Raw genomic sequence first — 24967 nt, 5'->3', positions numbered from 1 at the left:
ATCTTGAAACAAACAAACGTACTTTACATACGTTTTGGAATAACTACAACACACGTGACGACAAAAATAGATAAACCTTATATATATATGAATCGCATTTGACACTGACCGTGCATACACTTTCATACAGTTGCCTATAACCACTTTCGCAAAGCATGGCGCCAGATAAAATTATTGCGACAGTGCTCCTTTGTATAGTTGCTTATGTGCCTGCAGTTGTCACCGATGACGCAAATAATAATAATAATGGAAAACCATTTTCCAAACCAAATGTGATCATATTCCTCAGTGACGATGTAGGATATGCAGATTTATCTTCTTTCGGACACCCTACACAAGAGTGGGGTCCCGTTGATGATATGGCACTGGAAGGAAAGCGGTTCACCAATTTTTACTCGACTTCGTCACTGTGTTCTCCAAGTCGAGCAAGTCTTCTGACAGGTAAGTCATGGACGTTGGAACCGGGATGGCATGCACCCCAATAATATAATGGTAAGGGTAATGAAAATTCCTTTAAAAAAGGAATGGGGGAACCAAATGGGAGATTTGATGTGACATGTGCTGAAATCCGGGGGAGCACTCCCACTTTTGAGGTGACGCGTATGTAGGGCTGTTAAGACCGCAGAAAGCAGAATCTTGGTCAGCGATCATGTTACCCCGAGCTTTATTCTGTGCAGGTTTTCGTGTGAACATGTGGAGGTAACTTTGACCAAGATTCTGCTCGCTGCGTTAAGAGTTAAGACCCCCTTTTCACCACCATTCTCACCCAAAGACCCCATTACCAGGACATGCTGTGTCACCCAAAGACCCCATAGTTTCCTTTAGATCTGTCACCCAAAGACCTAGACCCGTATATTTCCATCTGAACAGCAACGAGCCTCGTCTATCACTGATTTTGTTAATTCTTTTGAAATAACAAAGCCATTTGAAGTCATTTAGAACTAGAAATTCACTTTTCGAGGCTTCCTTGGGCTCTCACAAACGGATCTACTCTCTCACCCAATGACCCCATTTTTTGTACATTTTGGTCTCACCGAATGCCAAAAATCATGCTCTCGCCCTTGCAATGACCGATGACCCTTGCTCTCACTGGATGCCCTTTATACTACACAGCTCTTCACCCTATCCATTACATATTGAAGTGCCACCCCGGGACTAAAATGTAAAACCGTTTGGATGGGCTAAAATGTAACCGATTGGATACAATTTTTGAAACAATAATGTAACACATTAGCATAGCAAGCAAAGAATGATTAAGAAATGTAACACCGCGACGCCTCTCGATCGAGCAGCGATCATCATACAGGTATCAGAGTACAGCTCAGAATTAGAAGCCAGTGCTATAAGTCAGAGAGATGTAATCGTACTGCATTGGGATGGTTGGTTGGTTTCAAATAAAAAGGAATAAAGATCCGTACCATGTCGGTTACTATTCAGCATCGAAGTGGTTACGTAATTCTCTTGGTTACCGGATCACGCTACTTTGGTATGCCTTCGAGTGCCATATACTTTATGTGGTGATCATTTCGATCGTGGTTCATTACTCTAGCGCGTGATCCCGTTGACATAGTAACATTACGTAACTTCGATACTGAATTCAGTATCGAAGTTACGTAACGTTACTATGTCAACGAGATCACGCCCTTGAGTAGTGAACCACGATCGAAACAATCACCACGTAAAGTATACACCAATCCGAGAAGCGTTTACTGTATTTGGCCCTCTATTGACGGACACACAGATGTACCAGAGCGGGATATTTAATTCGTAATTCAATACTCATGATTGTGTATTGAATATCACTGTTGTGTACAATTCCCGGGTACAATTCTTTATAGCACACAATAAATAATGGATGTAACCCCGGACCTCGGGACACCGCAGTTTTACATCGGGGACACCGCAGTAATGGCGAAGTCGTATTGGTGTATATGGCACTCGAAGGCATACCAAAATAGCGTGATCCGGTAACCAAGGGAATTACGTAACCACTTCGATGGTGAATTGTTACTCATGTTGTGGGGGGTTGTTGGAGCAGTATTATTTTATTTAGAATATAGGTTTGCATATTTTAATTCTTAAGGATTGTTTTCCAAGTGGACATATGCATAACTGTCGGTTGTAATACCTAGCCCTGTCAATAATGCATACCTGGTTATTGATTTAACCGAAAGTCGCCGCGGATATCAGGTTTTAAGAGCATTTGAACTTGTTAACATGTTAGCGACACACAAAAGTCACAGTTTATTGCGTGTTTTTATTATTTGTATTTCAAACGAATCATATCATAGGCACGGGATTTTTTTTTAAAGGTAAATGTTTTAAATAACACAACAAATGTCAATTGCAACTACCGCGCTAGATTTTCCAGGGATAAGAGACCAACCACCCCCCCCTTTTTTTTTTTTTTTAAATAAGAAACCATGTTTATCGATGGAATTCCTGGCTCCTTGATCGACAAACCAGCTTTTTTTTTTGGATCAATGCCGCATCAAATCACGCCGCTGGATCATACTCTGCGATCGTAATAGCGCCATCTCTTAAAGCGTTTTTGGGAGAGGCATTTTATTAATTTCGTATTTCAAGCGTTAATTCCCGCTGTATATCAGATATAGAACTACTTTACTTGCACTGTGAATTTTGTTCATTTTGAACAATTCCAAGTAAAAACGAAGTTGATTTACTCACGTTTTTAGTGACGTTTCATTCAATGTATATTAGTGAACAGTAATAAAAGCAAAACCAAAACCAAGCAAGTTGTGTTTTTGTGGCGCCCTTTACGGAGGCGCGCCACAATATAGGCATGACTTTGTGAAAAGCTTCTAATTTCACTCTTGCTAGATTGACTTCGCAATTGTTTTGCTAAAATTATGCCCAGCTCAGAAATAAAACCACAATTTGCTTGGATTTTATTTTATTATTGTTTTCTGATATGCACGGGATAAAATGATGAGCGTATATTCTTTGTTTAAAATACAAAATTAGGATTTGTAAAAACACCAAATAAATCCTGACCTTTGTATGCGTTCAACCAGTTTACCGTGTGCCTTAGAACCCGATAGACGGTGACATTTGACCATACACTAGGATCCACAACATGCTCATCTATCATGGGAACAGTTCCCATTTGTACATTCATCCTTTGAAAATTTGGATACACAAACTCATACTTTGCAACTTGAGGTCAAATTTTGCACTATGATTATGTAATTGAGGTTATTGGACTGTGCCATTGGGATGAGACTCTTGTGGTCCATAGTTAATCAATTAACGAGGCCTCTTAAACTGATGGCTTTTGTTTGCTAATTATACCATAGAATCTATATAGCGGTTATTGCCAAAGTTGCAATATGGGGCACAATTGGGCGGCAAACTGTATGCAAACAACACGGCATATTAATTATACATGTTCTACATTGTTGTATTTTAAAACACTGAAGACCAAAACTGACTAGCTACTACTTCCATGATTGGATTAAGTAAATAACTAAATCCTGTTATCTACCCAGCAATGTTTGCTTATCTTAATAATTGTAACAAACTGTAGTGTACTAAATGGTATAAGACAGAAAAGGCAAACAGACAGAAATTTAGAGTTTTAAATTAGAGAGTTGACAGGAAGTTGTAAGAGTTAAATTGTTATGGATATGATTGGTGTAAGCGCGAAAATGTTGAATGTCAGATCAAAGTCATCCGAGGTGATTAAGTAATGTCAATCACAAATTGTTACAGGTCATTTGAGGTGGACTAAGTTTATATTTGGATTGTCAGAACACCTTCCCCAATCAAACACATTTCTCTTGCATTTGATCATCTTCTACTCTTCCCTAGAAAAATCATTATAATACCAAATCTACACACCATGGAATTCACCATATCACGTCCAAGTTCACATTGGGCGCCACATTCCTTTTTTAAAGGAATTTTTATTATTTCTAAGTTGAGCTCGTAAATAGGCCAATTAGGGCACTCCTCTTTGACCTCAGGTAACATGTGAAGTTCTCGTGCACGCGTGATAAATGTATTCGAACATAACAAAACGCTGGTTGCCATAAAATTGAACCCATTCCGGCATCATTCACTACATCATTACGAAAGCAAAATCAATGTGATTACAAACACATACGCAGTTTCGATGACATTAATTACGTCGATTTTGGTCTTCAGTGTTTTAAAATACGACAATGCAGAACATGCTTGTTTCTGTTGACAAGGGGCAGTCTTCAGCAAACGGCTCTTTTCAGAGCCACCAAAACTTACAGCAGATAGACGAGATCTGCTTGTTTCTGTTGACAAGGGGCAGTCTTCAGCAAACGGCTCTTTTCAGAGCCACCAAAACTTACAAAATCAGCAGATAGGCGAGATCTGCTTGTTTCTGTAGACAAGGTGAAGTCTTCACTGAACGGCTCTTCTCCAGATCCACCAAAACCTTTATATTAGCAGATAGGCGAGATCTGCTTGTTCTCTGTTGACAAGGGGCAGTCTTCAGTGAACGACTCTTTTCAGAGTCATCAGTAGACAAGGGGCGGTCTACATGTCTCAATCTTAGGTACTTTGTTCTGAAGAAGTCAGAGCTACTCCTGACGAAAGCTTGACAGTTCCAAACTTGTCCGACGGCGAACCCGCTAAAAACCCACTAATTGAAACGTAATATATACAGAGAGCCTTAGCATAAGTATGAACAAAGCGCTTTACAACGAATGATCTTAAAAGTACAACTTACACTACATCTTACGCTACAAAAAATGTTCAACTTAATCAAAAATCAAAAACATAGTTTGGAAACAAATGGGTTTTCAGATTAGATTTAAAAGTGACCAGACTAGGTGAAGTACGAAGCATTGGAAATCACTGCTGTCCCAACAGGCAGTTGCCATACCCGACTCTAATTATAGTTGAATGAACGCGTATTACTGGTTGAGAGATAAATTAGACAAAATAATGCACGCGCGCTGAATTGTTGATGCGTCTAATGCATGTGCCCCGAAGGGGAGATTGCATTAGACGCATCAGCGCAAGTGCATTATTTTGTCTAATTTGTCGAGCACTAGTAATACGCGTTCATTAACCTAAAGTCTGCAAAAAAGTAACGCAGCTGTTATAAATACCCATATAGCTTCAGAACTAATATATGGTTTTCACAATATTTTAACATAGAGAGAAGGAAGATTATTATTTACGGGTATCAAAATACGCGTAAATAAATCGTCATTCTTTTTATGGTGACATATTTTGAAAACAGTTATTATTTCTGAAGCTATAGGCGTATTTGTAACAGCTGCGTTACTTTTTGTGCAGACTCTATTTCATACACGAGAAAAAAACACGTGATATTTGCTGTTTTTATAACAATATATAATATATTGGAATATAAAATAAATTTCCAATAAAATATTGGAAAAATAGAACCAAATATAAACTCCTCAACAAAAGTTTGGACAGTTTTTTCAAGCATCTATATCTCAGATTATTTATGGCCTGTTTAATCCCCTTTACAATGACACCACATTTGAAACAATCACCTTTTCCCGGCACCTTTTCCACGGCTGAGTACACGTCTTGTGAATGTAGCGATTGTCAATAGCGAGTGGAAAAACCATACGCAGTCACAACAACTAGACCATTGTAGACACCCTCCTCATGCTGCTCACCAGGCTGGTCACACCATCGTAGCTCGATGGTCACACGTTGCTGTGGATAGCATTCCATTCAGTCTTCGTCGCAGGTCATTCAATGCGGTTGCTTTGGCTACTCTGGTACGCACATCACGACCAAGCTGATCCCAAGTGTTCAATCGGGTTTAGGTATGGGCTGATGGCAGGCCATTCCATTCTCTCTACTCCCATATTCTGTAGGTAGACGTTGACTACCCTGGCTCTGTGGGGGCGAACGTTGTCATCTTAGAGGATTGCATTAGATCCTAGATTGTGAAGATTTGGCTCATTCTGTTTGATACCCCATTACATCCACAAGACGTGTGCTCAGCCGTGAAAAGGGTGATTGTTTCAAATGTAGTGTCATTGTAAAGTAGCAATCCACTGATATGCAACACGATATAGCCTACATGTCACCAATAACTTGAGATAAAGATGCTTAAAAAACTTTCCAAACTAAAAATGCATCAACCAGCCCGAAAAATGAATCAAGCCTACGCGACGCGAAAGCGTGTGAAAGCACTGCGAGTAGTACGCGGTGTGCACATTATACACAATGCATGATTTGGATTTTTCTATGGCTTGCTCTAATTGGTTCTCGCTATCTATGAAACAGGATCAATGCGAACTCCTGGCATGCGGATCCATGATTGTAATCTTCTCTTGTGCGGGCAGACGGTATCCCGACATGAGCGCCCGCACGACACCGTGCCAAAAACGGCCTGCACGCACCGTAACGCGCTGTAACGCTAATACAAGAAACGCGCTCACTTTACTAAATTTACCTCAACCAACTATAACGGTAACTTCATATCGATTTGATTTCTTACTCAATTTTACTTCAACGCAAACGTCTGATTGGTTACTGCCCCAATACCGTCTTGTCACTTCAACTCAAGGCATAGGGGCGATCAAAAGAAGGGCATCTGTATGCAGGCGGCTTGTGAAACCGCCCGGCCGTATGGCATTTTCCATATACTCGGTTAGCTTTGTGGGGTTCATTATCGAACCCCAACGGTTTTAGCTTGTATTTATATTATTTATTAACATACTATTTGTTTGTGATATTTCAAGCCTTTTAAAATTTCAAAATATTCAATTACACGGTTGACGATGGAAATTTACTGAATTTAGAGAATGCACGTCATTCACCACCTGTTTGTATGCGACTGCTCCCTTTTGTTTGGTCAAGTGGGATACTGGTCACACTTCAAGACAAACGATTCTACCGTTAGGCGCTTCGTTTGAATAAACATGTGTGGATTCACCAGGCGATTGTCTTCTGAACAGGGATTATGTCGGGAGCCGGCGCTGATATCCTTATCGTATTATTATATTTAAACTCGCTATGCTTTGATTTAATATTCTTATAATATAGGCCTATATTATTGTTCAATATTATTATTTTAATAATAAATCTTTAAAAAGATTTACGTTAGTTTTGTTACTTTATATTTTCATTTTACACGATTTTACAAAGGGTAATGAAACACCAATTCTTTCTTTTCCCCCCCCCCCCCCCCCTCGTTTTCTTTCATATCCCGTCTCCATATTCTCTTTCATCATCATCATCTCTAACTATTGCCATCTTGGGCAAGCGAAACAACTTTGTTTGGCTGCCGCATCCCTTCAATATCTCCCAGGAGGTGCTGGATTACCTTAACTTGTTTATTTTGTACTGCACGAGGAAATAGAAAATATTGTTCTTAAATTGATATATTTCTTTGCATAATTTACTGCTCACTATAGCTTTTCGCGTTCACTTCGACTTTTAGAGGCTTTTGTGTCGGTTTTTGATAGATCGTATAATCCTGTAGACGTTCAAGTTTGTGCTTTTTAGCCACATTTCGCAAACTCTCTATTAAGTATAATTATCTGGTTAGATGTTGAGGCAAAAAACTCGGTATTGTGAAAATTATTCATCAAAGAGAAATGTCAGAAGTAATAGCTACTTAGACATTTGTTATATATAGACACTAATTTGCCGTATGGTCATATAGCGAGTTTCACGATTTACCGTTACACTTTTATTTCGTCGGACGCATCACATACTGGTCTATCTCGAAAAACACGCATTTCTAGAAAATCGCAATTTACCTTTCTATGATTTGATATTTTTAAATTAACACATATACATAAAAGATTTATTTAAGTGTAATCTTGAATTATATTTACGTATGCAATATTGCTTTAAACTACACTAAAGTTCTGTATGTAAAATAGTTAATTTCCCGATACTGGTGACTGGTCTATCGTTGGGGCTATCTCGATTTCGCGAACGGTGACGTGACTTTAGACGCATCACATACTGGTCATATCTATCTTGCCAGATATAAAGGTTCGTGAACTTCGTGTTTACTTTTCAACAGGGGCAGGGTCGCTATCCCCATAAATGACCATATGCTTATTTCTCACAACACTTTTTTACATTACGGAAAGGTTTCGACATGATGTGGTTTTTGAAAACCAACTCACATAAAATTAATACGCGTATTTGTATTTAATGATAAAACCAACTTCATGCAGTTATTGTTAACTACATGAATGCACACAACACAGGGGCACTCACAATAGGCAATTCAACCCTACTGGTAGCGCAGTAGATGAACTAGTTAGCATCATATATCAAAAAGTATAAAAGCTATGATTTTAGTACTTGCTCTATGTTTCAATTACGGTACTTATTCTTTTCCAAATATCTGAATCTTCAACCCGGTACATTTTTATTATAAAGAAATCCTACCATCTATCCAAACTCGCCGTGTTATTCCAATGCACATTTTGCTTCACCGGGCAGCCATAGCTTGGTCGTATTTGGAAGATTGGTGTCATAAAACCGTCATAGGTACAAATCTAGTACTTTCTGTCAATCAAGTATGGCTTATTCTCTACATGTCAATCTTTAAATAATTGGCATAGTCCTTATAATAACGGTGGTCCGCCTTGATGAGTAAATGACAGCAAACAGCTGCAAACCAGTGAATAATACCCTAAAACTCGGTCAGTGGAGCTCCGCTCGTACATGTCAATAGCATCATTATCGATTGGATTAGTTGTCCGTAGCAGACAATTCGGTCGCTCATTGGATTAATATTATCAGGTGGTAATAAATTTGCATTGGACAATAGATTACTATATAATGGTTTAGTACTGCATATATCGGTTTAATCTTCAATCTTCGGGTTTATGGCTGGAATGGTCACGGTGAATTTGCCGTGGACGTAACTGCATAATGATGTAATATCAGATGTATAATGTTATCTATTTTCTTGGGTGTAGACTTAGACTATCGATTTATTTAAATTCTCTGATAGCCAAATGTTTGTTTCTCATAATTCTTAACGTGGCTGTTTACTCTAAACGTTGTTTCTTTTTGCGACGCTTATCTGCATGCGCGGCACAACCTATGACGCAACCTATAGAAGCACTGGGGTCACTGAAATCTATTCGCCAATCACACGGTCATCTCAAAATGAGGTTCCAATGGTATGTCTATGGTTCCACCCATAGACATACCACCTAGACCTATTACTGCCCATCCTTTACCACAGCGGGAGGTGAAGCCCCGTATCCAAGGTGATATTGACGGATTGACGGGGTTACTAGGCGCGGAGAAATATCGCATACATGTTTGACGCGCTCGTTTGCGTGATTACTGCGCCGTTATCGTCGCGTCAAATGCAACATGTTCCATAGACGCAAACATGTCTGCTTGTTTGCGTCCGGGTATGCGTCCTTGTCAAATTCGTTGCTAAGCAGTGTCGGCTTCACTACGCGAGTCAAAGTCATTGGTCTAGGTTCTCGTTTGTCCACCCATAGGTTTCACCCACAAAGTGCGTGCTGTGTGTGAACGCATGTCAAACGCATGTCTTAATTACCGCGTACGCTTTGCAAAAGCCTTCTGGCGTGTAACAGTGCAGAATGTTGATGGGGGTCCATACTTTTTGTAGGATATTCTTGTTTGGGAAATTCAGATACATTCGGAATTACGATTAATTCCGAATTCACGATTTCGGATTCAGATTCCTTTCACAAACGGCTATTTCCGAGTCAGTCATCGGGAACAATAGAAATGTGAAAAGATGCAATCTCGACCAATCACAGCTCGGGATTTGTGTGGGCGGATCACAGAGGAGAAAGAAAACAGAGCCCGTACAATCAGGCAAAGTCTCAGCATCACCCGATAATAAGGGCAGATTGTTCCATGAAATGCGACAGACGAGACTGCTACGCAATTTCCGCGTATTTTCAGGGTCTATCGCGTAATCGCGAAAGCACGCAACGCTCTATCGTGTATACGTGAAGGCACGCAGCGCTGGCGTGATTGTTAGACACGGCACGGTCGAACAATCGGCCCTCATGAATATGCGAGAATTCACACCATTCAATACACGGGGACTTTGACTGTTGATGCATGGTCCTAAAATTTTCAATTCAATATACAATGATATAGGGCATGAATGTGAGTGAAGCCTAAAAACCTCATTCCCCCTAAATCATGCAATAGCTGTTTACCCAATACTATACTGCTTCAACCTGGAAGTATAAACCAAATCTGTATGCTTTGCGTCACACGTGTTAAAAACGCGACGCATAAAGTGCAAGTGACTTCGACAGTATTCCTTTAATAACCAAGTTCGTCAAGTCAGTTTTTGATTCACGTACGAACATAACAACGAAGTGCCCCTTATGGGCTTACAGCAGCGACCCCCAGCGACCCCTGTTATATTTTCATTCCAGGGCTCAATGGACCGTGGACCTGGGCACCTTTATTAATATTGTTTAATATTAAGACTAGTTCGTCGGCTGTATTCCATAGTGGCGTATAGTGATTTTTGGTCATTTTTTTGAAAATTGGCACACATGTTTTTAATGATGTTCTCTTTCATTTTTCTAAGTCTCATCAGTCATAATTAGCTAATTAATTAGTAATTAATTAATTAAATGTGGCGGATAGCTACAAATTGACGTTTTTTGTATTCCATAGTGGCGTATCGACCATGCGCCACTTTTTATACACATTTTATAATTATGAAATATCGGCAAAAATGAAAAACATCGTATGTCATAGTGGCGTACGCGTATCGGACCTATACGCCACTATGGAATACGAACGACGAAAAGTAACGCCATAGGGATTACACGGCGACCGAGGTGGCGTACGGTTAACGTAAGGTTAGGGTATTGCGTTTTGTTCGTTTTCCATAGTGACGTATAGTTTTATTGTCAGTTTGCCAGCAATAGTATGTATTTATTTCTTTTGAAAAATATATAACAATAAAATCTATTTAGTTTACTACAGAAATTTCACATCATTTACAAAATATAATGAATGTCTGATTTACACAACTAGATTTTAAATTGGCATTTCTTCAAACCCGATTTTCTCGAAAAGTTGTTTATTCGCGGCGCCCCACTATAGGCCACTATGGAATACGGACGATATATTTCTTTTGTAATTATAAACATTTGTTCTTGTAACTTTAATATTACAACTTTAATTGTAAACATTTGTACATTTTAATATTAACTATACCAGTATGTTTGGTGAATGTTAATAAAATATTGATAAAGAGCGTGGTGCGCTCGGCAAGTACAAATTGCGCAGCAGTTCCACACCAAACGCTTGGCAAACAATTGCCGATCACAAACGTTTGTCAAACATTTTCGTAAACGCCTGTAAACGTGTGGCAAACGATTGTGATCGCTAAATGTTTGTCAAACGTTTGACGAAAGCGGCTATGTAGACATATCTTCACGAAGGGTCCTTGTAGTAAATCCATATTACTTACGAAGGGTACCATTTGTAATTAAGTTTAGTGAAATGGAATTTACGACTCGTTGTAAGTTACGAAGGGACAATTTCGAGACTTGCGAAGCTTCGTTAAAGCCATATTATAACATTTGCTGAGGAGGACGCCCTCACTGATTTTTTTTAATTCAGTTCAATATACCCTGCAAAATTCAAGACTCTAGGTGCTGTAGTTTTGTCAAAATCCGAGATTTTGAATAAAGCGCCGGAACCGGCGTCTTATTATTACGATGGAATTATTAGTCGAACGCATACACGATGTTCATAACACACAGTACACACGGCGTGCAGGACGGTGATCTACACAACAAAGGGTCGTACCATAACATGACCGAAGGAGTGGTACGTATTGGCGACATACGCGCTGGTAGTAAATTCCAATTTACTTTGCTTTGCCGTAGTTGTTCGGCTCAAAAATAAAGGGGATATATCTGACAGTAAAACTAACATTTTATGTCAAAGAATTGCTAATCTATTTTGTATGATAATGTTATAAATGGACCCCTGATCTCACATGATCCCACCTTTACCATCAATTGTGTATATTTTTGGGATATGTTTTGGAATCCCAGCCATATGTCCCTACCTCAGAGGATGATTTAAGCACTTCCCACCACGCCACTGTGTTGACTTGCGGTTAGCACAGCTGTGTGAGTGAACATGACACCACTGCGCGCACATAGCATTGACGAACATGATTAAATTTGAATTTGGACTGATATATTTACAATAAAAACGCATTCACAATGCTGGTCGAATTCACATTTTATGTTACCTACAGAAGGTGTGAATTATCCTTCATGCATACATCACTTTAGATCTGAAATCGACTAAGTAATAATGACACACGCACAATTCTTAAACAACATCTTTTGCACAGAATTCAATGGGATTTGAAAAGTAAAGTGGCAGTTGAAACTCTGCTGATAACACGTTTGCAGTGCATGATGAGGCTTCCTTAAATCATCCTCTGTCCCTACCTAATCCAAATCGAGACCCCTCACCATGCTCACGTGGGCTCATGCTATGCTTCAATAGAAGGCAGTGAGGAAGTATTACCTATCATACCGATTTCCAGCGAGAATACCTGATATTTTATGCCCGGGATTTTATGCCACCGTACGATGTAGACAACTCCCGTTCCCTCCCCGCACACACCCTATCTCATTTTTCCAATTGAGGATGTTTTTGTTTTGTTCAAGGTTTAATATTCAAGGTTTGTAATTGGTAGCAAAATGTTGACGATATTGTTTTTTACATTTCAGGAAGATTACCACAACGAATGGCCATTATTGGTACACGCAGAGTTTTCAGTGAATACAATAGGGAGGGTTTGCCTCGTGCAGAAATAACTATTCCAGAGGCCTTGAAGGATGAAGGATATGTGACCGGCATGATCGGCAAATGGCATTTGGGTATGTAGATATGAAGCATGGGCATTTCGATTCATTCAGGTGAAATATTTGCGCTTTCTCTTTGAAATGAGGTACGCTCACCCCTTCATGCGAATCCTTACAAAGATGTATGAAGGCGATGTATCATAAGGCCAAATAAAAAAATAAACATGTTTCACGTCCCCTCCCGCTTCCATTTTTGAGGTTTCCTCAAATATCTGTTTATTTTTTGAAATTCAGGTATAACTTTTCAAAAAATATGTCTAGGAAGTTGGGATGCTTTCTATGGCCTTGTTAAGATACAAGAAACATTTTAGGAAGGTTTTGTGATCATTAGAGGGGGTGTAACTCTCAGAACAAGAAATAAAAAGGGCCTCCTCCCTTTCCAGGCATTATTGTATACGCTAAAACAGCTCTAAGTATGGGTATTTACACCAATTTTGCGATAAAAATAGAAAATAAAAAGCCCCTCTTCCTCCTTTTTTTCGAAAACCCGGACGTGAAACATGTTTTATTTTTTACTTGGCCTAATACAGGGTGAGTAAAAAAAGTCCAATAGAGCAAAGAATCAAAATTTATGCAAATACCAAGTTGAACTTTCCCATTATTGAAAAATTCTATAAATGCCACACTCAATAGTCACCTTCTGTGAAAATATGAAGTGAATCGCGACTACCGTTTAATTTTTATGAGTCCTTTTGCTGCGATACCCAATTTCGTTATTTGTCCACGAGGTACCATGTATTTTGAATGAGAGCACACAATGGACGGTAATTAAAGGCACCAGCTCTGAAACTGACTTTAACTTAAATAAGGTTGATTTTTGCGTTATTTTTTTTCTATTCAAACAAACTTTCTAACATTACTTTAAGTCCTTCATACCTCACTCGACTCCAACTCCACTTTTTTAAATTCCCAATATATCCAACCAGAGAAGCCTTAAAGGCATTTCTACAATGCACTATGATTGGGAAATTTGATCTTGACCTTTGACCGTTTTGCTTATAACTTGAGAACTGTACATCACAGATAGGTAACACTATACTTTTTCTGGATCCTTGTGACCAGGGGAACAAGTTGGCATGGTTTAAAACTCAATTTGACAAACTTTGAATTTTTTTCCCTGTATAAAGTTTGATGACCTCTATGGCGGCCATATTGGACAAAATATTGTTGGCCCTCCCCCTGGAATTGTTCACCAGACTGAATACTACATCGGAGCCAAATTTCACACTTTTCACACAAATTTAACAATTGTTTTACTATGGTTCACCATTATGCAGCACTATTATATAAAATGTTTTAAAACCTGAAAGGTTCAACTCGGTTCTTAAATAAAAATGGATTATTTTCTCTATTGCACTTTTTTTGACTCACCCTGTAGCTCCTTTTGTTTGGTATTGTTTTGCATTACCCTTTCATCGCGTTTATCTAAGCACCGTTGTTTGCGCGTGAATTATAATTGTCATCGATTTGGGTGATTTTGGTGTCTAATTATATGTTTTCTTACATGAGAAATACAACTACGCAACTTAAAAAACTGTACAAGGAACCGATGACCTCCTAATTACAATATGGATGCTGTTGGCAGCCATGTTGCAAAAGAGTGTCATCGGTTCCTTGTATAGTTTTTTTAATTTGCTTAGTTGTATTTCTCATGGAAGAAAACATATAATTAGACACCAATATCACCCAAATCGGACTTTGTTTAATATGGTCAGAATTCAAAAGGTCGTTGACCTATGAACATTTTTCGTCATAGCGCCCTCTTGAAAGGTCTGACACATAACAAACTATACATTTATGGAATCCTCATGACCACACGAGTAATTTGATATATTACTTGACATAATTGGAGCATTCTGAAAATTTGACCCCCATGTAACCTTGATTGACCCCTCCCCGGAATGTCCGAAAGTTTCAGGAGGTGAGCCCAAGCTAAATTGATTCAGAATCAATCAAAGATCCCAAAATAACTCTCAAATCTTTGTTCTATGAGTTGGTCACGAACTCTACACTACGGTCTTCTACTAAATAGTCGTTAGCTTGCGTCTTGAGAGAGTAGCTTGCGTCTTGAGTCAAAAACTGACAATAATTCGGATTTATATGTGCCGAATTATATAGCGCAGTGTATAGGCCAATCGTGTAGGTAATCTAAAAGCATATGACCTATGGTGTACCATGTTCGACTCGACACACAGCGAGGTCAGTCACCGAGCTAATCTGGGCTATAGTCAGTAGCCTTAGTCAGATGTCCTTCGGCCCATTATGCGACTCAAAACTATTAAACAGGTCGATACAAAATGGCCATGCGTGGCGGTGAATTCAACCTACCATGGCGATTTCTGCCATCAAGATATCGGGGCGATGACACTGTGCCCCAAATGCCCCAATCGATTTTAAAATTTATAAAATCCTCATGAAAATTGCCAAAAACGGCTTGAGTTTCATGTCTTGACAGTGGATCGATATTCTATTATAATTATTAATGTAGGCTTAAACGTCCCGGTACGCTTGTTCGTTTTCTGCATGGCTGTTTCTGTTATAAACTTACGCCCCTCTGAAATCAAGTGCATGCAAAACCTATGGCTAACCTTAAATATATCACACTTTTTACGGGCGATTTAAAATCTTGACGGACAAAATGCAGTAAAACATACCTAAAAACAAATCGATTTTTCTTGTAATAGCAACATCATATGGGGTACTAGAGCATGCACAAATCGTAATAATGTGTAGAATATAGAAACTCTGTCGTATCTCATATGATAGTCATGGTATGCTTAGCCTGAGTCGCTCGGCCTATCTCGAACAAAATCGCCATGCGTAGCTGTTGAAAAACAAGAGGATTCGCGGTACTATCACGGCGATTTTTGACACGAAGATATAGTGATGATGACGATGCACAGTGTCATCGCTCCGATATCTTCATGGCAGAAAATGCCATGGTAGGTTGAATCCACAGCCACGCATGGCCATTGTGTTCCCAACTGTTTAATAGTTTTTAAACGGATAATGGGCTAAAGGACATCCGACTAAAGCTAATGACATTAGCTTGTGACTGACCTCTGTACGGTCAGCGAGCATACATACGCCACTGTCATCTGCTTTTAGACTGCCTCTACGATAGTCTCCTACACAGCCGGTTTGTGTCAGTCGGTCTTACACTCGTCGATCCTGTATGTTCGTGATAGCCACATACAGCCGCAGGGTCTTAGCTAGAAATTGAGGGTTGCCCGCCATTTGAATAAAATTGCCTGTCCTAGTTTGACCTTTAAAAGATTTACCAGACATCTATAGCCCATTGGGGGTTCAAAGAGTTCAAATATGTGCTGATATGGCCTTGTTCTACAAATTGGGTCTACTAAAAAGGGCAATTAGCTTCTCAAAACATGCAATTTATAATATAGCATTTGTCAAATGCATTAATTTTGCCCGTCCCAGGAACAAACTGGCCGTCTAAAATGTCGGCCAGACAGGTGGCTAGCTAAGACTCAGGTCTGGCCCGAGACTACCTCCACGAGGGTCTACGCCGCGCTATTTAAAATCTGAATTTTGGTCACTTTTTCAGCTCAAGACGCACGCTAGTTTCTCACTGAGACGCTAGCTAACGACGATAATATCTGTTGAACGGGAGATATTCATAATTTTGTACCCCGGTATCCAAAGATTTATCGTCTGAATATCAATCGTGCATAGCACATTTACGTGTATCGATCCCATGTATTCATTTCAGTGTCTCTGGTTTTATAATGTAATTATTAACCGGGCGATGTCGTTGTGCGATGTGAACCATCTCATTTTATTTATCACGAGGAAATCTTCGTGGTCAATAGGGCCTATTATTATCATCAACTCACTCGCGTGAAAATGGTGGCTACATGTAGAACGGCGATAACCACCCTAGAGGTCACTGCAACGCTACCGGAATACACAGTGCCCAGCAAACACAAAAACGTTTTAAATAATAATAAAATATTTGAACCCAGAAAACACAGAAAAATGTTTTTTCAAAACCTTTTAATAACATTTAAATGTCGGGTTATATAAAGGTCATGAAAACGTTTTTAAAACGTTCTTGAAAATATTTTGGGCAAACATTTTTCGCAAAATATTTTTTCAACCCCAAAATAGAATGTGATAGATGTTGCTTAGAAGGTTTTGTATCAAGTTTTCAAGAATGTTTTTTGAATGTTATTAAAACGTTTTCATACCCTTTATATAACCCTTAATTTAAACGATTTCTTTAAAACATTTTTGTTTATCAAAAATGTTTTTTAAAGTTATGAAAACGTTTTATACTCTTTATATAACCCGACATTTAAACGTTTTCTGACAACCTTTTATTACCTTTTACGAATGATGTCAAAAACGTTTTGTGTTTGCTGGGTGTCTACACAGAGAAGATGTTCCTTTCATCTTCTGTAGTCTACACCATCAAATAATTCCTAATCCATTGATGTGACCATTTGCAGGTTAGCTTATTAACCTCTTATATTGCCTTTACAGGTACCAATGCTCGCAATCACAACGATGGGGAACATCTGCCGTATAACCATGGGTTTGATTACGTTGGCACCAATGTGCCGATCACCAATTCTGGAAGGTGTGACGAAGAAGAGGTACCATTCATCGTTTGAAATAATAATAATAATAATAATAATAATAATAATAATAATAATAATAATAATAATAATAATGATAATGATCATAATAATAATAATAATAATAATAATAATAATAATAATAATAATGATAATAATAATAATGTTTGTCCGATGGTTCACCCACCAAAGTACCAATTCTGAAAATATAAGGTAGAACAAGGTAGAAACATCCGTGTCATAAATTCGGACCCGACACCTTTAACCTAAACACCAATTGAATGGCTTATAATTAAATGAACTGCCTTGTTCTTAGTCCAGCCAAACTATGGTTGGACTCTTGTATTTCAGCAGTTTCTGCTTCTTCTTTTTTCTGTCAACATTTTTCTAGGTCATAGAGCCTTCATTATTTGACCGATTATAACCATTATTATTATGTCTTGATGAATCAAGATGTGTGAAACTATTGGATCCAACATATAAAAATGATAAAATTGGATGCTTTACGCCCAATATTTATTGGTCTCGCTATGAGTTTTAAAATATTGAACTCGACTATGACTCGTACAATATTTTAAAACTCATAGCTCGACCAATAAATATGGGCTCAAACGATCCAATTTTGTATCAAACTTGGGCAAAAGCTCCACTGCCCAAGCTTGTACATTCGACATGACCCATTTGGGGTCAAACGTCACGGATTAGTAATTTTGGCTAAAAATGTGATTTTTACCAAAAATGCTTCTCCTACAGATTACATGGTACAGTAATTTGGGCATTGACCTTGACTATAGCCGGGGCCTATGGTGTAAACATAGATTTGGAGTAAAAGTTCATTAAGGGATATTTCCGGCACATAACCAAATACCTTCAAAATGCTTCTTTTCCTACAGATTACATGATACAGAGATGCGACTGATACATAAGCATTGACATTAGCTGGTGTCTATGGGGTAAACACAGATTTTGAGTCCAAGGTCATGCAGGAGTCAAATAGGGTTGATTACTGAAAATCGGCTTAAAATTTACTATTTGATGCATATTTATTAAGTTCTGTGATCATCAGAATAAGGCTAAAATGGCTCTAGCATTAGTTCCATATTGGGTTATAATCAGATTTGTCATAAACATGGGGAGGGGTCTGTTTTGGGTCAAAAGGGGTAAAATTCTAAAGTTTGTCCAATTCGAATGAAAATCATATTATAATGTGTGATCCTTATATGATTCAAAATATGATTTAAGTCATTTCAAGGTCACAAAAGGGTCAACCAAAGGTCAAAATGGATAAAAGTTTGTCCAATTTAAATGAAAATTAGTATGTGCTGTTGATATGATTCAAACTTGATGGAGGTCATTTCAAGATCATCAGAGGTCAACCAAGGTCAATTTATTTTATTAGCTAGATTGTTGTTAAATCTAGTGCCTACCTGAAAAGTCAAGTTTGTCGAAAGTCATTTCAAGGTCATCAGAGATCATTTCAAGTTCACGGCTGGACTTCGTGGTCCTACAAGACCGCATCATATCTAGTTGGCATTGTAGCCTGTCATTTTATATCCAAAAGATTTGTTTGTATACGCTATAATGAAGGTCACGCTATAATAACGGTCAGAAATAAAGAAATAGTTCGCATCTGACAATCATGTCAATCAAACTCCCCATGGCCCATGATTAGTGAGTAGCGTGTAGGTTGATTAATCTGATGTCTTCATCTGAGAAAATGAATAGCAGAAGTTGGCGGACGGTTTGTTTGTTTGTTTGTTTGTTTGTTTGTTTGTTTGTTTGTTTGTTTGAAGGTGAAACACCAACCATAGGGCACGCTGTTTTGCGGCTGCGTTCATAAATTTCAACTAGTTTCTTTAATTCGACTTTTATCATGCATAACCAGACCTTTTTCCTCATTTTTGTTTTTATTAATAGTGGCATCGAGAGAAACCCGATTGGAAAGGATGCATTCTATACAACAACGCCACCATTATTGAACAACCATATTCACATTACGGCCTGAGTGAAACGTTCAGAGATGACGCTGTAAGCTTCATCAGAGCTTCTCAAGAGCCACCTCCCCCTCACAGGAAACCTTTCTTCTTGTATTTTGGCTTGCTCCAAACACACGTTGATCTATATAGTAGCGATGAAGGGTTCAGAGGCTCATCCAGAAGAGGTATATTTTCATTAACCTATGCGATTTGATCTATTTCATTTCCCCGTCATCTTACTTCCGTGGTTGCCCCACCCCCCCCACTAAAAAACCAAACAACAACTTTGAGATGCAAAAAGGAGTTTTTTCAAAGTTCGCCGATGAGCATGCCTATTCGCGCCGATATACCATGTAATGCGGGGTCGCGTCGATCGTTGCGTCTTCGACCTGACATGTCTGAAAAGTTGAGCTAATTTCAACTCCACTCCTCTCTGCGCCAAATTCCAAGTGTTTCTAGACGGTTGTTAGAATACGGACATTTTAATGCTAATTTATTGCACATTCTAAGCATGCTAAGGAAGCCAGATTACCTTTTTGAAAGAATATATGAATATTAACTGTACATCATATATAACGATTCGTGATACGGACCAAGCGTGCTACAGTTTATGTGGTTTAGGAGACAGAGAATTTCATTTTCATTTTATATACGCCAAAATCTTTTTAGAGAAAATGAAGACTGAAAAGATGGTGAAATTTCTATGTAAAAAAATACATTCGACCTCGCCAAAGATTATTGTTTCGTTCCCATGGTAATCTAGTCTTTTATTTTCTGAAATAAACTTTGGGGTCTAATGTGAATTTTTTTATATAAATGGAAAAACCCAGAACGTCTATACAAGAAAAATGGTTGGCTCCATATACTGATCTACATAGCCACGTGCAGTCCGCCCGGGCAATCCGGAGAGTCAAAATCGATAATGTGTTGTGCATGTATAATAGGCCCATGTATTGTCGTATTCATGTATGTAGAACACCAATTATCAACAATTTAGCGATATAGTACACATTAATATTTTTAAGCAGATAAAATTCCAAAATATGGTACGTTTTCTGTCTTTGCTTGTCACGTGGTATGTTGAAGTTGCGATTATTGTTCAAATTTCAAGATGGCTACCACGTACCAATAAGTCAGGTAGCCGAGCGGTCAAAGGCGATGGAAGGAGCCGATACTGTATCCGTGATATCGGCGTGTGTCCGAGCCCTACCTCTGCCGAACTTAATTTCATATTAGGGAAATGTGACTGTACAAACTCATGTATGGCGTAGGGGGGAGTATTTCAACTCGTGATAGATGTTGCTTAGGCATGTTAAGTGTGTGTCGTGTAGGTGTGTGTCGATTGACAGGGGTGGCATAGATATCTTTTTGACATGGGGGATGTGGTAGGAAAACTGTTTTGAAGTATAATGAATCCAGCCCATATTTGCCATATTAAAGCTAAAATGAGGAAATATGGTGCAAAACAGGGCAAAAGTTTTGGGCTAAAATTACCAAATGAGATAAATTTGGTTAGAAACCCACATACAGGCGTCAACATCGGTGGGATGATTGTATTATATGGACCATCCCCTTATTAAAATACGGGGTTATAAATGGTGATGCTTGCGATGACCAAGCAGGTGCAGATTTAAAAACGATCTGCCACATCATCTTTCCTGTCTACAAAAAGCTTATAAAGGTGGTTGCGTCTGCCATTTCTCAGTCAAAGGACTTGACGTTAAAGGGTTGGATAATAACGTTTGCACAGTAATGACAGGACATGGATCCGACATACCGAATTACATTCTGAATACGAGGAATGTCCTTCTGATACCAAATATTGACCAAATTAGCGATATAATACACATTTTATGGCATTTTTTCATATTTATAAATCTACTGATATGTACTTAGGGTGTATGTAGCTGGGCGGAAAAACCGACGATCATTTGAAAATATTGACCTTTTGTATTAAAGATACGCATTTCTTTCCCGAAAACAGGTCTTTTTGGAGAAACACGGTATAATTTTCATTATCTATATCTCGAATAAAAAAAAAAATTTCATGTATTTTTTGGTTGTTGTAGTTATTGTTGTAGTTGTTGTTATTGTTGTAGTTGTTGTTGTAGTTGTTGTTGTTGTTGTTGTTGTTGTTGTTGTTGATATAGTAAAATGTTATGTAAGTAACGCCAGTAAGTTATTTAACTTTCAGGTCGATATGGTGACAATATGAATGAAATGGCGTGGCAAGTTGGCGCCGTATTAGACGAAGTGAAAAGTTTGGGTTTGGCTTCCAACACGATCTCCATCTTCACTTCTGATAATGGGCCTTGGTTACAACTCTGCAATGAGGGAGGCGATGCAGGCGTTCTTAAAGGTGTGTGATAAAAGATTCAAAACAGACGTTACGCGCTCTCTGGATTTGTTTTACTTCCTTGGGTATATAATATACAATATAATACATGGTTATAAAACATTTGATCCTATGACCACTAACCATAGTTGTCATGTTGTGATATGAATCTACAGATTAGGGGTATCTTATGCGTTACGGACTCTTTCCAATATTACGAGTCGCGATGGCTCAAGGCCAAATACACTATTTCCCAGATCTCACACGAACACAACAACACACCGTTTGATTCAGTTAACAATATCTGAAACTTAAATGAAAGTATGATTAGATAATAATGATTTTGCATTAGGAACGCTGCTTCCAGCAGTCTTCTTGTTATTTATTGCTGATTACATAGTTCTGGATGACTGATGTGTATTCTGATTAAAACTTGTCTTGCGAAGATATATCCTTTGCGTATTGAATATTTCATAGAACCCATACGTGTGCAGCTCGAGTGTGTTATTTTACTTTTATTACAAGTGTGTTATTAGTTTTTGAGAAAAATGCAAAAATAGTCACAAATTTACCACAGGGGTGTAGTACCCCTTAATCAGGTAGTTAATTTCAAAAACACACAAGCCCGCGCACACGTTGCTATTTTAGTTAATCCACTTTTGTTATAAAAAAAAATAGGAAAGAACGGTGCTTTCTTATAATAGGATATAGTATGAAGTTTAGGTTGTTTAGTTGTTTAGTTAAGGTTGTAGATCTGCAATGCATGTAGAATGTGCACAAATTAATACACACCAGGCAGAGTTAATCAGCTCGTAAAAAATAGACTTGCTTTAACGCTAGTCTACCAAAAACAGGATTGGGGGTAGATGGTCCCATCTAGGAGGGGGTGCAGCCAAAGGAGGGGTGTAGATGGTCCCATCCTGGAGGGGATGTAGATGGTCCCATCCTGGAGGGGGTGTAGATGGTCCCATCCAAAGGAGAGTTATAGGTGTTCCCATCCATGGAGGGGTATAGATGGTCCCATTCAGCAGGGGGTGTAGATGGTCCCATCCATGAGAGGGTGTAGATGGTCCCATCCAGGAGGGGGTGTAGAGGGTCCCATCCAGGAGGGGGTGTAGAAGGTCCCATCCAGGAGCTGGTGTAGATGGTCTCATCCATGAGGGGGTGTAGATGGTCCCATCCAGAAGGGGTGTAGAGGGTCCAATCCAGGAGGGGGTGTAGAGGGTCTCACCTAGGAGGGGTGTAGATGGTCCCAACCAGGAGGAGTGTATATGGTTTTTCCTGTCGCAGTACAACGCTCAAACAAACCACCAAACAGCTCCATGTAATTGTCCGATCAATTTGAGGATCAGAAATATAAAAGTCTTTTAACTTTATCAAACAAGGGATTTGTTTAGGTTTATTTTGATGTCCCAAGATTTTATTGGGAGAGATATACGTGCATTAAGAGCTGAAAAGTGAAGATTATATACAATCAAATTTTTACAAAACATTTGATATTCTGTCACCCACTTCTTAAAACGTGCAGGGAATAAGACAAGTCTCCTTGTCTACACCTACTCTGTACGCCCCTACTCCCTGGTTTTAAGTCTAGCCTATGGTAACCTTTGCCATGAATTTGAATTGTGTATCAAGGAACATTTCTTTATTTTTTTTTTTTAACCTGTTACAGGTGGGAAAATGCAATTCTGGGAAGGCGGTATTCGCGTACCTACTATCTTCCACTGGCCAGGCCACATCAGACCCAAAACTACCAGTCATGAATTGACCAGCATGATGGACATCTTCCCAACGTTAATGAACATAGTGGGCGGTTCGGTTCCTGATGATAGGATAATAGAAGGTCAGGATATTTCTTCAACGCTGTTTAATTGGTTGCCGGAACCCCAGCCAGAGCCTGGGACTTTGAAACACAGTGAGCCTCGCTTGTTGGTATTCTATTGCCAAGACATTCTATTTGCAGTACGGTATGGCAGCTACAAGTTCCATTTCCATACCCAGAAAGCGTGGACAAAGGAGGGACATCACGCGGAACCAGGACGATGTGGTGACGGTGGTTATCCATTTCAAACAAATGTCTATTGTGGGGCTTGTTCATTTCATCCCTATCACCCACCAGATTGTATTAGTGATCACGATCCTCCACTCATGTTCAATGTTGACAAAGATCCCAATGAAGCATATCCTTTGAATACAACTCTCCCCGAACACCAAGCTGTTTTAGATGCAATGATGGTCAAATTAGACGAATTTTTGGATACTATGGTCATTGGACCTCCCTTATTAGACAACCGATCTGAAGATGTTATTCCTTGTTGTACTCCTGAGTTATGGCCAGAATGTGAGTGTAACTATAGTTATAAAGGGCCACTCCCCAAACCTGGTAATCCAAATCCAAGTTTCAAATTTGAAAAAATTCGGACAAATGATGAGTTTGATTTGATTTGATTTGATTCGATTTGGTTTGATTAGGGGATTTAGAAATGTTGCTTCCTTGCTCTTTGCCTATATAGCGTCAGAATAGGATCTTCGCCATTCTCTATATTATTCAATCTCCTCTTTACTTTGATTTTTAAATAACGATACCGATATTTTACTATAAATTTTCTTCATATCGTTACTGATGAGAAAGTGAAGTTATCGAGTTATTTAGTTTAATTAAGTTATGTCGTAATTCATATTTTCGATGATAAGCCCAGAATGAATGTCACTTTTCAGCATCCACCGTTATTTAACTTGCCGCACTACGGGATAAGGGTGTTTGGGTAGTTCTTATGGTCCTATAACACATTCAAGATGTTACCAAAAACGGCACTTCGGCCATATTCAAGATCTTAAATTAAACTTTGTCCTGAAATCTAGACAAAAGTTAATTATGTTTGTTGAAACATTTTAAAGTTTCAAATGCATTTGGCAATTCAATGAAAGTGTAATATTATCATCGACATTTGGGAATGTGACAACTTGAAAATCAAATTCAATGAAATTAAGCCTAAGGTATATACGATAACTGTTTTTAATATCAATATTTTGGCAAGATGACTTTTTGGTTGCGTCTAATGTCATTAATGGACTGATGTTTTGCATAATTCCCTCTTTGTCAACCTTATCAAATGAATTCTCCAGTGAAATTTTCTTTAGTTTGTTTTCTTTTTCGCGCAAATTGCGTAATTTGGATTATTTTTATCAGTA

General features: G+C 38.6%; 1 protein-coding gene across 1 annotated transcript; it reads left to right on the top strand.

Annotated features, from left to right (window-relative positions):
* Nucleotides 1-155: 155 nt before the first annotated feature.
* Nucleotides 156-24223, top strand: LOC140154772 (arylsulfatase-like). Its single transcript, XM_072177338.1, has 6 exons — nt 156-441; nt 12732-12881; nt 17370-17482; nt 19382-19625; nt 21635-21799; nt 23448-24223. The coding sequence occupies exons 1-6, from the start codon at nt 156-158 to the stop codon at nt 24221-24223; spliced, it is 1734 nt and encodes a 577-aa protein (XP_072033439.1).
* The last annotated feature ends 744 nt before the right edge of the window (nt 24224-24967 follow it).

Source organism: Amphiura filiformis, chromosome 6, assembly GCF_039555335.1.
Source record: "Amphiura filiformis chromosome 6, Afil_fr2py, whole genome shotgun sequence".
Classification (NCBI taxonomy): Eukaryota; Metazoa; Echinodermata; class Ophiuroidea; order Amphilepidida; family Amphiuridae; genus Amphiura; species Amphiura filiformis.
The sequence above is the reverse complement of the archived record's forward strand: the minus strand, read 5'-3'. Positions and strand labels throughout refer to the sequence as shown.

Coding starts and splice junctions, on each gene's coding strand:
- LOC140154772 (XM_072177338.1), top strand. CDS start 156: ATGGCGCCAGATAAAATTATTGCGACAGTGCTCCTTTGTATAGTTGCT. Junction 442..12,731: donor TCGAGCAAGTCTTCTGACAG/GTAAGTCATGGA, acceptor TTTACATTTCAG/GAAGATTACCACAACGAATG. Junction 17,483..19,381: donor GAAGGTGTGACGAAGAAGAG/GTACCATTCATC, acceptor TTTTATTAATAG/TGGCATCGAGAGAAACCCGA.